The sequence below is a fragment of the Diadema setosum genome, chromosome 11 (assembly GCF_964275005.1).
Source record: "Diadema setosum chromosome 11, eeDiaSeto1, whole genome shotgun sequence".
In the NCBI taxonomy this organism is placed as follows: domain Eukaryota; kingdom Metazoa; phylum Echinodermata; class Echinoidea; order Diadematoida; family Diadematidae; genus Diadema; species Diadema setosum.
Genome location: NC_092695.1, coordinates 19,745,123 through 19,758,763, shown reverse-complemented (window position 1 = coordinate 19,758,763; position 13,641 = coordinate 19,745,123). Strand labels below are relative to the sequence as shown.

Here is a 13,641-nt window from a genome sequence, read left to right as displayed (position 1 = left end):
ATCTTCGTATCAATGCTAACGGTGATCGGCAGTATCATCAACAGCGCCCTCTACACTACCGGCACTATGCACCTTTAGATGCAAGCAGTTGGGAGAAGTAGGAAGAACAGTAAGAAGAAAGAACTGGAGGAATCATGGGTACAACTCAAACTTCCTCAGTCTTCTTATTTGAGCAGGGTCATCTTTTCTTCAGGAGTATGTGGAGTACATTATAGACCATTTCTCAAATACATTATAACGTTGTGATTTGTTTTACTCCTGAAAAAGTTCAGCCAGAGCAATTCCCAAACTTTCAAAGAAGTTTACTTATTACCAACGACTACATTAGGTGAAACAGAATGCAGCCCCAAGCACAGAGCTGAAAGACTTGGGTGCAGCAAGCAGCTTGTGAAGGCACTGTGCAGGTAATACCCATGATCTTGAAATACATTAAGAAATCTGTCTTTTGCTTTCAAAAAAATCTGAACAAACAAGTAAGAAGAATTGCTATAATTGATCTCAAATTGACATGAAAAAAAGACCCCCAGTCTGACGTTCACAATGGGCGTCTGTACAAGATTCAATCTGTCATAACTTTCTTGATTTTTGCCAGCATTCGTGCTTTGTTTTTGACAATCTATTCCTTTTAATTTCCCTGCTGCAGCCAAAGTCACATTATCTTCCTTTTGCGGTCAATTCCTCCCTGATGGATTGAACAGACCATGCGCAGGTGGTTCCATTGTCGGTGGCGGCGTCATTTTTAAGGTTGGGGTGGGGTGGGGGGTGGGAGGTGGGAGACGGCGGTTGTTATTATGAGGCCGGAGGATATGTTGAGTGTAAATTATTGACCCCTTGAGCATACTAAGTTATACTTCAGTTCACTTTCACAAAGCAGTCAAATGATGCACCTGGCACATTCAACTACAGACAGATGGATGGTAGCCAGAGGAATATTGATGTATTTTGCCTAAAGCCTGCAATAACCCATGGTCAACCTACAATCAAATCTCATGAAAGTTACTTGCCCAAACAGGAGCTTGCCTTTTCACTTAAACACGACATAAGTTTTTATTTTTTCATTTTTGTTACTAACCCATTGAGGACGGTTTGATTTGGCTACAACACGCATTTCCCATAGACACTTGCCTGAGTATACTCGGGACTCGTCTTCAATGGGTTGAAGTTTCTGATGTGAATGGATTCAATGTCACTTTAAGAAAATGTCCTACACAGGTATGGCTGACATATTAAGATGGGTATCGAAAAGTTGCCCTCGACAAATAGAAAACAAAAATGAAATTAATTCTATAGCTTTCAAGTGGTCTTGCAGTAAAAGAATGACAACAGAATGCACATTTGGGGCAAGGATACTCAGGTACCTGGCAATACATATGATCACATGCAAAATGCATCACAAGAAGTGGGGAAAAGTCTGAGGGAATCTCTACTAAAGGGACTATACAGTTCTGGTTGAGGTGAGGATTTAGCTTTTAACATTTTGCAAGATATTAAAAAACCACTCTATGAGGTGTCAAAGAGCACGCAATTCTAAGGGGTATGAAAAGTTTATTTTATTAAGATTGGTTTTGAAATGGCTGAGATATCCAAAAACAAGGTGAAACAAAGAGATCCTAATAAAAGGCGTGGCCTGTCGCCTTTTATTATTATCACTTTTTGGACATCTCAGCCATTTGAAAACTAATTTTCATCAAATAAACATTGAACCCTTCTTAAAATTACATGCTGCAGGTGCAATTATTCATATACATTGTATCAACAATGATTGAAGATGTTTTTATGACATGGGGATGTGGGGGGGGGGGGGGAATCTAATTCTATCAGAAGTTTGGAGCACATGATCATTCAATCATAGCTGATCCATTTATAACTACATTTCTCCCAAAGGAAACCCTGAATATCAAAGGACCAAGCGTGAACATGAAAACAAATGCAAACGGCATTAGTTGTGATTTTTAAAAAAATATCTATTGTTAATTAGGGAACCAGCTCTAGTAACGCTAAGATGCAGTACGTTACAGACATCTTTAAAAATACTTGATTATGGAGTGTCTACATTTATCTTTCTATCATAAAAACTTCATGCTTCACAAACAATAACCAACATCCACATCTACATATTGCAATTAGTAAACTCTCATGTACTATTACATCTCAAGTCTCAAGGGAGGGTAGACTCCTCTACACACTAATGCAAAACCAGAAACATTCACGGCATTAAACTTTCGCGAATTGGAGCCGACTGCCTTTTTTCTTGCAGCATGAAACTTTAACAAATTGGCGACTGGCATTTAATGCATTATAATGTAAGTCGACAAAAAAAAAAAAAAAAATTGCATGTATTGTATTTCTGCAAATCTCAGCTCCTCATAAGATTTGCAAAAGTTTCATACACGCAAAAATGTCTGGTTTTACAGTACGTAGTTTCCACTCTACACATTGACAAGACCTGACAACTTGCATTAATATTGAGCGAGCTCCTCACCATGAGAATGAATGGTCCAAAGGACAAGGCACACACGGCGATAACGAGGACTCCGAGAGCCAAGAAACGGATGATGGAGAAACTCCTCCATCTGACACCACCATCTGGGGAAATGAAAAAATAATGAAATAAATCATAAAAGTAGAATTTGGAAGTCATTGACACATCCAGTGCCAAATTGCAACACTAGAAAATGTCATCATTTGTGCTAGAGTTGATAAGCCATTTTACAAGGATAAAAAAAAAAAACAACAGCAAAAACACTGAACACATTATGACAAAATTTGAAGACCAGAGTGACATACTGTGTATTTCTAATTACACGCCGAGTTTGCTCTGTTAACCTTTGAGAATGCTCACCTGCCGAGAAATTACAATTTCTCTGCGCACATGTGAAATGTGCACATTCATACAATGCAGTTTGCAAGGCCACTGCTATGTAATGCTCATAGTTGCATGAAGCAAGAAGCATGCATGCATGCATAGACCTCCCCCATATTTCTATTTTTTGTTGTTATTGCAATGCGATGAAAAACCTCAAACATCGCCATTTTGGTGTTGAGGGATTCTGTGCATTACAATGAGTCTACAACATGGAAGACATTCAGTAAATCCTCTTGCAATATTGAACTCGGACAATGGGCAATATTGATTTTTTCACTCTTTTATCTCTTTTGAACCACAGGTGCAACTCTTGAGAAACAATGCAAGAGCATAATGAATGTCTAACAACAAGGATAGTTATTGACATTAACACCATAAAGTGAGTGCAGAAAATGTTAAGCAAGCAACATCATCATCTACAAACATTCCTCATCTGATACAAACATAATTATGTGACCGCCCAGCTCAAAACCCACAACAAGTAGGCCACAATATAAAGTTCTATTTTTCTACATAATTCATAAGAGTAAGTTCTAACTTTCAAAATTACATAAACCTTGCCAGAATTGGACCATCCTAACCTATCAAAAAGTGATTGAAATTAACAGAGTTCGGAGGTGCAGTTTCACATAGAAAAACTAAGGGAGAAAAGAGGATTTCGAGATTGGGGTCACTCACGCATGCTGTGCAGAAGTATCAATTTCCCAGTGAAACAGTTCCTGTCCCACAAACTATAGTCAGGAAATCTGCCAATATCTCAATTTCAGTTAGGTTTTATTTAAGTTGTCACATTTTGACAGTAGGTAGAGAAAAGATTACTCTCCTAGATACATGTAAGACAAACTTTAAGAATTGAGGCGGTCAACCCAAATGATATATATATATATATATATATATATATATATACGGGCCGTGACGCAAGAAAAGGGCCCTTAGCGCTGCTGCGTGCAAACGCCAGAAAACGGCACGGAAGTTTAACAAAGCAATACACGCAAAAAAGATCAACATGCTAACTACGCGCACATGCATAGATGCATCAAAAAGTGACAGGATTTGTACAAAACATGCCGTTTTAAATGTCGTAATTGGGGCATTTAAGAGTGGAATTTCAGAAAAAGGTCTGCATATCCAAATACGTCAGAGTTCCTTCTACAATATGGAGGTGAAAACTCATTTCCGGTATTTAATGCCCTAAGGGCCCTTTTCTCGCGTCACGGCCCATATATACTGTATATACTTTTTTTTTTTTACTATTACAGAGTCCTATTCAGCAACTTTTTGTGGGTTTTGAACTGGGTGGTCACATATAGACATATTCTTTTTCTAGGAAAAGCAATTGCATCACTATAATCAATCAAAATATACCAACATCATATTGATTATTATGAGAGAGTTACAATGGCAAAATGTTTGACACCTTCATCTCTGTTTTGATAAAATTGCATTTTAATCTGGAAAATGTGGGAATTTTCACTGTAACATAATATACAGGCAAGGTTTTGTTCCACTTCAAAGAAAATAAAAAGATGAATACATAAAACCAACTCAGGGTGAACTATAAGAAAATCAACAACTTCATATTTATCAGAGCCAAAATTTTTATTAGAGCTGGGCAATGAGTAGGATTGACAGACACCCAAAGCAAGTAAAAATAACACATAATAAGCTGTAAATCAGAGGTCATAATAATACATGCTGTAAATAATCATGAAGCATCCTGACATTCAACAAATCCTATTATTTACACATATTCTGGCACAAACTTGCTGTACTTTGGCAAAGATCCAAAAGAAACAGGAATAACAAAAAACAAAATAATAACAACCAGACAAACAAACATTTCAATGACCACTACGATTGATATCAAATTAAAGGCTATCACACTCCCCTATTTCAGGAACTTTTTTCCTGAATTTTCATAATTTCAAGTTGGTGCTACGCTCCTTGGTTTAATCATAATGATGGGCACTTTAAGAGTTGTTAATGCATTGACACACCGGTTGGTTCATACTTGCCTTGGTTTGAGGCGGTAAAGCAGTACGTCCTCAGCAGATACACGAAGTAAGCTGGCGCAACATAGACGTAGATGTGCTTGAAATTCAGAAGCGCAGCAAACCAGACAGCTCCCTCCAGGGTTCGGTCCTGGAATGGTACAATGCAGATCAATTTACCAAATTTCAATTATTCTAGTCCAGTAGGGAAAAATAGGAGGCTCACTACTTTGCATACTGAGGTGAAACTTGCCAAAAATGATTCCTATATACCCCCATACACACTATGTGTGGGTGGGGGTACAAAAAAGGGGGGGGGGGAGACAACCGTGGGTCTGGTGCTCAACTGCGCATCATCAAGGCATTCTGCCTGAGGCAAACAACTGTGCTTCAAAATTCTAGAGATTCAGAGATTTGCTGCAGGACCCCTGGGCAACATCATCCTAATTTGGGATGTACTGTATGGGCCCCATCATCTGGGTCCCCTCGAGGCATCACCACCATTTTGTACAAACTATTATTCCCTCCTCCTACTGATGAATCTGGCCAAGTTTGGTCAAAATCCAGCGACGAGTTTTCCAAGAGAAGATGAAAACGTGAAAATTGTCATGTGTAACATACAGCGTACAACCCACAATTTAAAAAAAAAAAAAACAGAAACAACAGACAACGCATAGGCAAACTTGAGAAATCAGCATTTGAGCATGCAAAAAAGAAAAAAAAAACTGAACAACTTGGGATTATGAACAGGTGAAAAAGTTCAGTTCTGACATGCAACTGAAAATTTAGTGAAAGTACCAATGACTCTAAATGGCAAAAATGTTTTACACTCCTTGGAACATCTTTGATAAATGGAAGTCAAACACACAAAAGTTAAAGCCTGTGATTCATCTGCTGATTTGAATGCAGGTGAATCACTGAACTCATAAGAAAGTACTTTACAATCCACTAAAAGTTTTTATGAATATTCATGTGATTTGAAGATTGGAAGATATTAACCTGATTACCTACTTGCTTTTTGATACTCCGAGTTCATGTAAATGTTTGGTAATCAACAAGAGCCTAATTACAACATACAGTACGGAAGCTAAATCGATAAGAGCATACCCACAGAAGTAGTCATAAGTAAACCTTTTGCCCAACCTGCATTAAATCTTCCTCTATCTTACACCTCCGTTCCACAGAGATTTTTGCTCATCGGTCACATTGTCAGGGTGTGATCCGATGAGGCAAGATCGTCTGATGAGGATCACATGCCACATGTCTGAGACTGACCTGATAGTCGACAAACACAAGACGGATTCATCAGACTGTGATCCAATACAAATGTTCACTTCGGTCGGTGGCTGGAAGCAACAAACTGTGCTTCTGACGAGTGACCAATGAGAAAAAAAAAAATCTCTGTGGAATATTAAAGGGTATAATGCTCAATCCCTGACTTCAAACTTATCTCATAAAGTTTATTGGGTGTTTGTACACTCAGTGGAAGAAGGAAAAAAAATATTGGAAGGATAATTCATTGTATATTTTGAAGATGAAAATTATGCCATATTCCATGAAAACTATAAGTTTCTATCAAGGAGGTTTAAGAGATTGAGTTCCAACTGGCTGTAATTATTCAAACAGTTGTCACTTTTCTATTGATGTACAAAAGAATTCCACAGGTGCATCTGTGCCTTTGGTGGCGGGGTTTGATGCCGCCGTCTTGCTGAGCAATCTGAAGATTCATTTTGAACGTGAACTTAATGTTGGCTATATTTTGTTTGTTTATCTATTAAATGAAATGAAATCTCACTTAATGATAAAGCTCATTAAACAAAGGTCAATCCCTTCAAGAAATATGTGCAAAAGTGTAAATCAGAGCTGTATCATGTGAAAGTGTTTAAAACTGTACCCTCCCGGAAAGCCAGTTTTATCACTTTTCCACTTAATTCCTCCAAATAAAACTGATATGGAATAATCTTCGAGTATAATTCTATATTAATAGATATATCAGATTAGTGGCCGGGCACGGCCAGTCGAGTAATTTTCATTTTCATTTCATCATTTTTGCGCAATTTCTATTCGTGCATCCCCGTGTCTTTACCATTATATACCACCTATCTTTTATAAGTAGGGATGGCGAAAAGTAATTTACCATCACAAAGACATAATTTCGTTAGAAAGTGGCTTATGATTATGCAATGAGACATGAGTCAATTGTCTTCCTATCTGAGCGGCAGATCCAGTTTGCCACATGCTTCAAATACTTTCGAGTGGCGGCATCGAACGTGACTTCAAAGGAAATACGACAGTTGTGACTCCATTCTCTTGAACCTCCTTGTTTCTCTTCAAAACTTTTCATAAATATGCAATTGCAAGGACTGACTCTAGAGTGGGAAGGTTCAAGGAAACGAAAGAATCTGGGCAAAAAGGCCGGGAGGTCTGCAGCATGGCATGACTTTACGTCCCACTAGGTGACGGAATATAAGTTGGGCACAGGAAATGCAAAGCTTCAGGGAGAGAAAGAAGGAGAGAGAAATTTTGGGCATCAAGACAAGTGGAAATGAGACAGGAGTCAGTGTTCGTTACGAGATGAGCAATGCACAGAGTCTCCTTGGATTGATGCACTGTAACCGTACACCTTTGCAAAAAAATACCACACCCGGTGGAGGTATCATCTGCATTTCCCATTTCGCAGTTTCAAAACTGGAGTACTTGCCTGCAGAGCGTAAATCCTTCTCTCTTCTTCTTGTTTTCTTCACTTTTTTTTCAACATCTTATTCTTCTTCTCCCTCTTCTTCATCTTCATCTTCATCTTCATCATCTTCTTCTTCTCCTCACAATTTATCTCCTTATTTTTTCCTCTGCATCTTCTCTTTTTTATTTTTCTTCCTCTCCTTTTCCTTTTCTAAACATAGAATTTGATGGGGTGATGATGCTATTGCTTTACCATGTCTCACGCTGACCTATCCAAATACATCTTTACTAAGTCTTCTTCTTAATATCGTATCTCCTCATCAGATTATCGTAGTGCTGTGAAAATTTAGTAACAGGGTAATGATAGCTTTCACAGGGAGAAGGTGAAATGTGATAAAACATTGACCACGAACATGATTTCTATTCAATTCTTTTAGTTGTGAAGTGATGATATTGTGATTTCATTTTGTGGTAAACTACCTGACTCTTTCTTAACTGAACTTTGGTGGGGCCTGTTGCAGTTATAAAAAAGCCCCATGAGTCTAACTATGACTTGCTTCTACAGATTATTTTACCATGTGAGTAGAAAGTCAAATTCCTCAAAATCTTAATTTTTTTTTATGTGTGATTTTTTCTTTCGTATTGAGAACTGAAATATTCAATGAATTGTTAGATCGATTCAAACCCCATTGCTGTTTTATCTGTGCATTACAGTTGATTTTGTTATTATTCAATGCATTAAATGAGAAAGGAAAGCGAATATCAGCTCAACTCCATCTTGAAGTGATAACTGATAATAGGTCAGATATCCACAATTAAGTGCTTCTTTCCATGAATGATATAAGCAACTTAGGTATTTTGAAAGACTACAACAAGAATAGAGAGAGAAAAAAAAACAACAACTACCCTCCCCCCCCCCCCCCCCCCGGAAATCTACACTTTTTTTCTTTATTTCTTTTTTTAAACTACAGGTCAGATTATCTTCCTCTCCTTGAATAACATTAAACTACATCTGCCGACACCTAGATGTCCATGGATACTCAATATGCTCCTGGATGACATATTCCCCAATCACTGCAAATGGAGATAACATCTGAGTTTTTCGAATGAAATGGCAGCCTGGGCTTGAGGTACTGGACTGAGAAGCCAGTGGCGAAAGTGTAAAAAGAAGGATTTATCCTCACTTGAGTAGGCCTAGATTTGCCACCTAGGTAGAGAGTAAATGTTTTGTTTTGAGGGCAAAAGATGAAAAGTGATGCCCAATGACGTATAAAGAAACGGGAAAAAAACGATGAAATTCAAGAAAAAAGAGGAGGAAAAATGGTTTGAAATGGCTCTCAATCTCCCACTGCCTCACATCACCAAAGAAGTTTTTGAGGCATCTATGACGGCAAATCTTAATGGATCTATCCCAGTTTTCAATCCGCTTTGGTAATCCCAAGTGAGCCGGCAAAACCGGCAATGAAGTGCAAGAAAAACACCGCCCCGGCAAATATCCATGGATCACCTTCCCCGGTCTGTCCCTGCTCCACCGTGCCTTCCCTGCCGCTACCACCGCTGCCGCCGCCGAGACATTTGAACCGTAATCCGATCCCGCTCGGCAAATGCCCACCACCTAGAGGACACCACGCTTCGCCGCATCTCAGCTTCCGCGCGACAAATCTTTTGATGTGAAATTGACAAACAAAAGAGTCGGTGCCGTCTCATTCATCACATTCCCATGTCACGGCTTTCCTGGAATGCTGGTCCTACACCGGGAACATTTTCCTGTTCTTTTCTTTTATCCCCTTTTCATTTTTTTTTTCTTCGGCAAACCAAACATGACGTGGGTTGAACTGATGCAAAGCGGACGGACTAAAATGTCACGGTCAACTGGATTTCCTTGTTTTTCTTTCTTCTTTTTTTTTGCATTCCTAAACTCAAGGGGAAGCTCTCACAAATTGCTCAGGTAATGTCCACTTCCCCGCATCTTCCCTGGGGCCACAGCAAAATAGCGGCCCAAATCCCTCAATCTGGATGATCGGATTTCACCACAAAAGCCGGACAAATTCGGCGCTGCACGGTCCCCTGGCTCTAACAAGTGCATGTCCCACTTTTCTGTGCGTCCATCCACATTATACCGAACAGAGCTCAATTTTGGCTGCATCCACAAACAGCTTGACACGAATGTGTCGGTGTGGTTCAGGTAATGTGTTCTCTGATTTGCAAAAGTACAGGAATGTTTGTAAATGGTGACTTCATTCATCATTTCCCTCATTAGCCATATGACATACCACATACATGTATCACTTGGGTGGTCAGTTTTTAATAACTACCAATCAAGCAAAGTGACAACATTTTACAGAATTCTGTGTTTGCACTCTTGTATCATAAAAGCATCCATTATGTGTATGAATATACATGTTTGTAATTTTCTCTCTTTTTTGATAGAAATGCATCACACTTGTGCATCACCCTCATTCAGATACAGAAGACCCTCAATCTTTTGGATCAGTCTCATGTAACACATAATCCTAATTTGAAATATTTTGCATAACGAACATATCTTTTTCATAGCATTGTCTCTGAAATGTATGCGTACTGCAATCAAGATGTTTGTCCTAAAGTTAAACCTAGCATGGCATTCTTCTGATTCAAAGTTGTTATTTCAGATATTTGCCAAGACATACATGTACTGTCCCCCGATCATTGGGACATCAAGATAGTGATATCCAGCTATAAAATCATGACACATATATTATAGATTGTCATGTAATGCACCCCATAGTCACATCCTCTTATTCATATCTTAATAAGGATGTCATTACGATTTGTCATAATGATTTCATTTGTACAAATGACAAAATGAAACAAACTGAAACCGACACAATGGCCCGAATTCACGAAGGTGGTACAAATGAAACCATGGTTTAAACCATGGACAAAAACTGTGCAGTGCCAAGTGTCGCACGAAATATTTCGTTACGAAATTGGTCATTTCGTCGACAAAATGACCGTTTCGTTGACGAAGTGTTCATTTAGTTACCAAACGTTGTCATTTCGTTACAAAATAATCATTTCATTGACGAAATGACTGATTTCGTAACGAAATATTCCATGCGACACTTGGCGCTCCATAGATTTTGTCCATGGTTTAAACCATGGTTTCATTTGTACCACCTTCGTGAATTCGGGCCAATGGCAATGGCCATTTGCAAACATTGTGTTTTCGTCATTGAATTATTTCTTTTTTTTTAAGACTGAGAGACCAATTGCAAATATGAGATCCTAGTGAGCAATTGCATCAGGACAGTGGACAATGTCACTTGATTATGGAATTCACCAGAGCAGACAATGCTTACATGATCTGTTCTTTTTACATTCACTATCCTCGTCTGTTTTCCATGTCTTTTTGATTGCTTTGCAAGACAAGCTTTATATAATAGTGTGCTTCAATACACTCTCGCAATAACTGTTAGTGCAATCATGCGAGAGCAAATTTGAAGTGTATACTGTAAATCACAGGACTGGATTCTCTTCTTTTCTTAATCTGCACAGACATGCTAAATCATCACAGTCTTCGCAAAATCGATATGAAAGCCATAAAATTAATGCTGTACACACGCATATGGTGTGGCACCACAAATCATGATTAAAATCACATTATGGGGTACATTATAAGAATGATTGCGACGCTGAAAAGCAGTTTCAAAAGAATTACAGGGCACGATGGATTGCACAGGTTACTTCTGGGGGGGGGGGGGGGGAGGAAGAAGCTTGAGTCTATTTGAGGCGTGAGAAATTGCCCGACATTACTGTCGATATCACACCACGAAGAGGCATACAAAGTGGCATAAAAGGGCAAGGGTACACAAGAGAGAGAAGAGATGAAACTAAAAATAAAAGGAACTTACCTGACAGATTCTGGTTATAGAGAGAAGCATGATGCCAAACAGGAATCCATTATACTGAAAGTGGATATCTGCGAGTCAATTGATGGCGGTGTGTAAAGTCAAGGAAAGGTACAATCCAAACACACACTCTAACCAGAAGATTGCTCAGCGTTTGAGGTTTTTTTTCCCACCCACCCCACGAGTCGGCGCTCGGCAAACACATTCGAGCGAGCTGCCACTTGCGAGACATGAGGAATTCCAAGTAATGCAGTTCTGGAGCGAATGATAAAAACACAAAATGTTGTGACCTCAAACAGTTGAGTCTAACCCATTTGTTACTCATTGCGGGGGGGGGGGGGGGGGGGGGAGGAGACCACGTTGCATCACTGATGGAAACACTCTCTTTCAGACTGATGGGCCCGAATTCACGAAGGTGGTACAAAAGAAACCATGGTTTAAACCATGGACGAAAACCATGGAGCGCCTAGTGTCGCACGGAATATTTGGTTGTAAAATCAGTCATTTTGTCGATGAAATTATCATTTTGTAACGAAATGACAATATATTGTAACTAAATTAACATTTCGTCCACGAAATGATAATTTCGTTGACGAAACGGTCATTTTGTCGATGAAATGACCAATTTCGTAATGAAATATTCCGTGAGACACTTGGCGCTCCATGGTTTTTGTCCATGGTTTAAACCATGGTTTCATTTGTACCACCTTCGTGAATTCGGGCCATGGAGTCGTTTTTGAAAAAGAGGATATTCACACTGCATCACTGATCATAGCATTTTGGTCCAGTTGAGAAGCTGTACTGCATTCCTGACAAGAATCGTTACCTCAGGAGAAGTTACAGTACCTTGGCATTGAAGGAATTCAAGGAATGACGTAATCACACAATCTCAGCCAGGTATTTTGACATGCCTACCAAGTAATCAGCAAATTACAAATTAATTATCTTCAGATTCTGAAATGCTAATGATATCTTTTATCTAATTTCACCAAAAATTCAACTGTCCTTCTAAATATTGATTCCCTGGCTTGGTGATATAATTTTTGCTATGATGAACATTCCTACAAAAAATTCTGGCAGAGATCTTCATCTCTAGATGGTATCTGACATCTGTACAGATAATGTCTCAGTTCAGCTGAGTACCAGGCTCATTGCTCAAGAGGTCCACATCAAGCACATAGACCTTAAAGTTGAGTCAGGACTCTCATACAAAGAATTTGTTACCAATTGCCAAGACAAAGTAACATTGCACTACAGACAGGTTATCACAGAGCTCTCAGGTCAGAAATATAGCAACAGCATGGGTCCTCACACTGAAAGGGTTAAAAATCACCCCACGTCTGCGGGTCGGGCGTGGCTGATGATGGAGGGAGACTCCAGTGGCTTAAAGGCATAATTTACCATTTGGAGATGAAACAAAGACCCAGCATTAGTGCTTTAAAATAGTTCTAAAATGTGAGTTAGGGATAGACACAACCACTGTAAAAATTTGAATCCGTATTATCGATGTTAAGTATCATTGAATACACAAAATGTAAACAATAGTTAAAAAAGAAATGTTTCCAAACTAAACCATCTACAGTTATGGTTTATTAAGAGAATATTTTAGGCTTTATTGTGAAAATCTTATATGGTAGGATGTTTTGTGATACAACAGACATACACATGAATGCATCAAATACAATATCTTGAATTTTTTTTTTAAAATCACTGCTCCCAAAGGTAAACTGGACCTTTAAAAAAAAAAAGGATACGATCGATGATGAGCAGGCCAAAGTTGCAGATGAGCAGGATGGCGAGGGTGAAGCCCGGCTCAGTCCAACCCCCGACGACTCCTTCCCGCCGGTAGCTGGATGGCTTGGGTAGAGTTAGGCAGAACCTGGTGGGGACAAAAAGAAGAGAAATGGGTGCCAAGAGAAGCCATACAGATGAGAAGAAAGAGAATAAGATAAAGAGAACAAGAGAGACCCAGACAGAAAGAAAGAGAAACAGATGAAGAGAAGAAAGGGGTAAGAAAGAAAGAGAAAGATAGATAAAGAGAGAGAGAGAATGGTAAATGGGAGAGGACAAAATAAGGGGTCAAAACTTACAAGTATTAAAGCCAACTCATTAACATGATACACACTACTGACATGCACGATTGTTGTTGGTCTTGATCTTGATAATGAAATTTAATGTGTCATATGTGCAGGATATACTACACATGCAATACACA

General features: G+C 38.9%; 1 protein-coding gene across 1 annotated transcript in view; it reads right to left on the bottom strand.

Moving 5' to 3' along the window:
• LOC140235337 (dolichyl pyrophosphate Glc1Man9GlcNAc2 alpha-1,3-glucosyltransferase-like) overlaps nt 1–13,294 on the bottom strand; it is a 19,664-nt gene extending 6,370 nt beyond the window's left edge. The window contains exons 1-4 of the mRNA XM_072315364.1: nt 13,181–13,294; nt 11,430–11,497; nt 4,882–5,008; nt 2,483–2,586 (exon numbers count right to left, since the gene is read on the bottom strand). Coding sequence (XP_072171465.1) covers nt 2,483–2,586; nt 4,882–5,008; nt 11,430–11,459 — 261 coding nt within the window. The 5' untranslated portion in view covers nt 11,460–11,497; nt 13,181–13,294. The remainder of the gene's footprint in view (nt 1–2,482; nt 2,587–4,881; nt 5,009–11,429; nt 11,498–13,180) is intronic.
• Between the last annotated feature and the right edge of the window lie 347 nt (nt 13,295–13,641).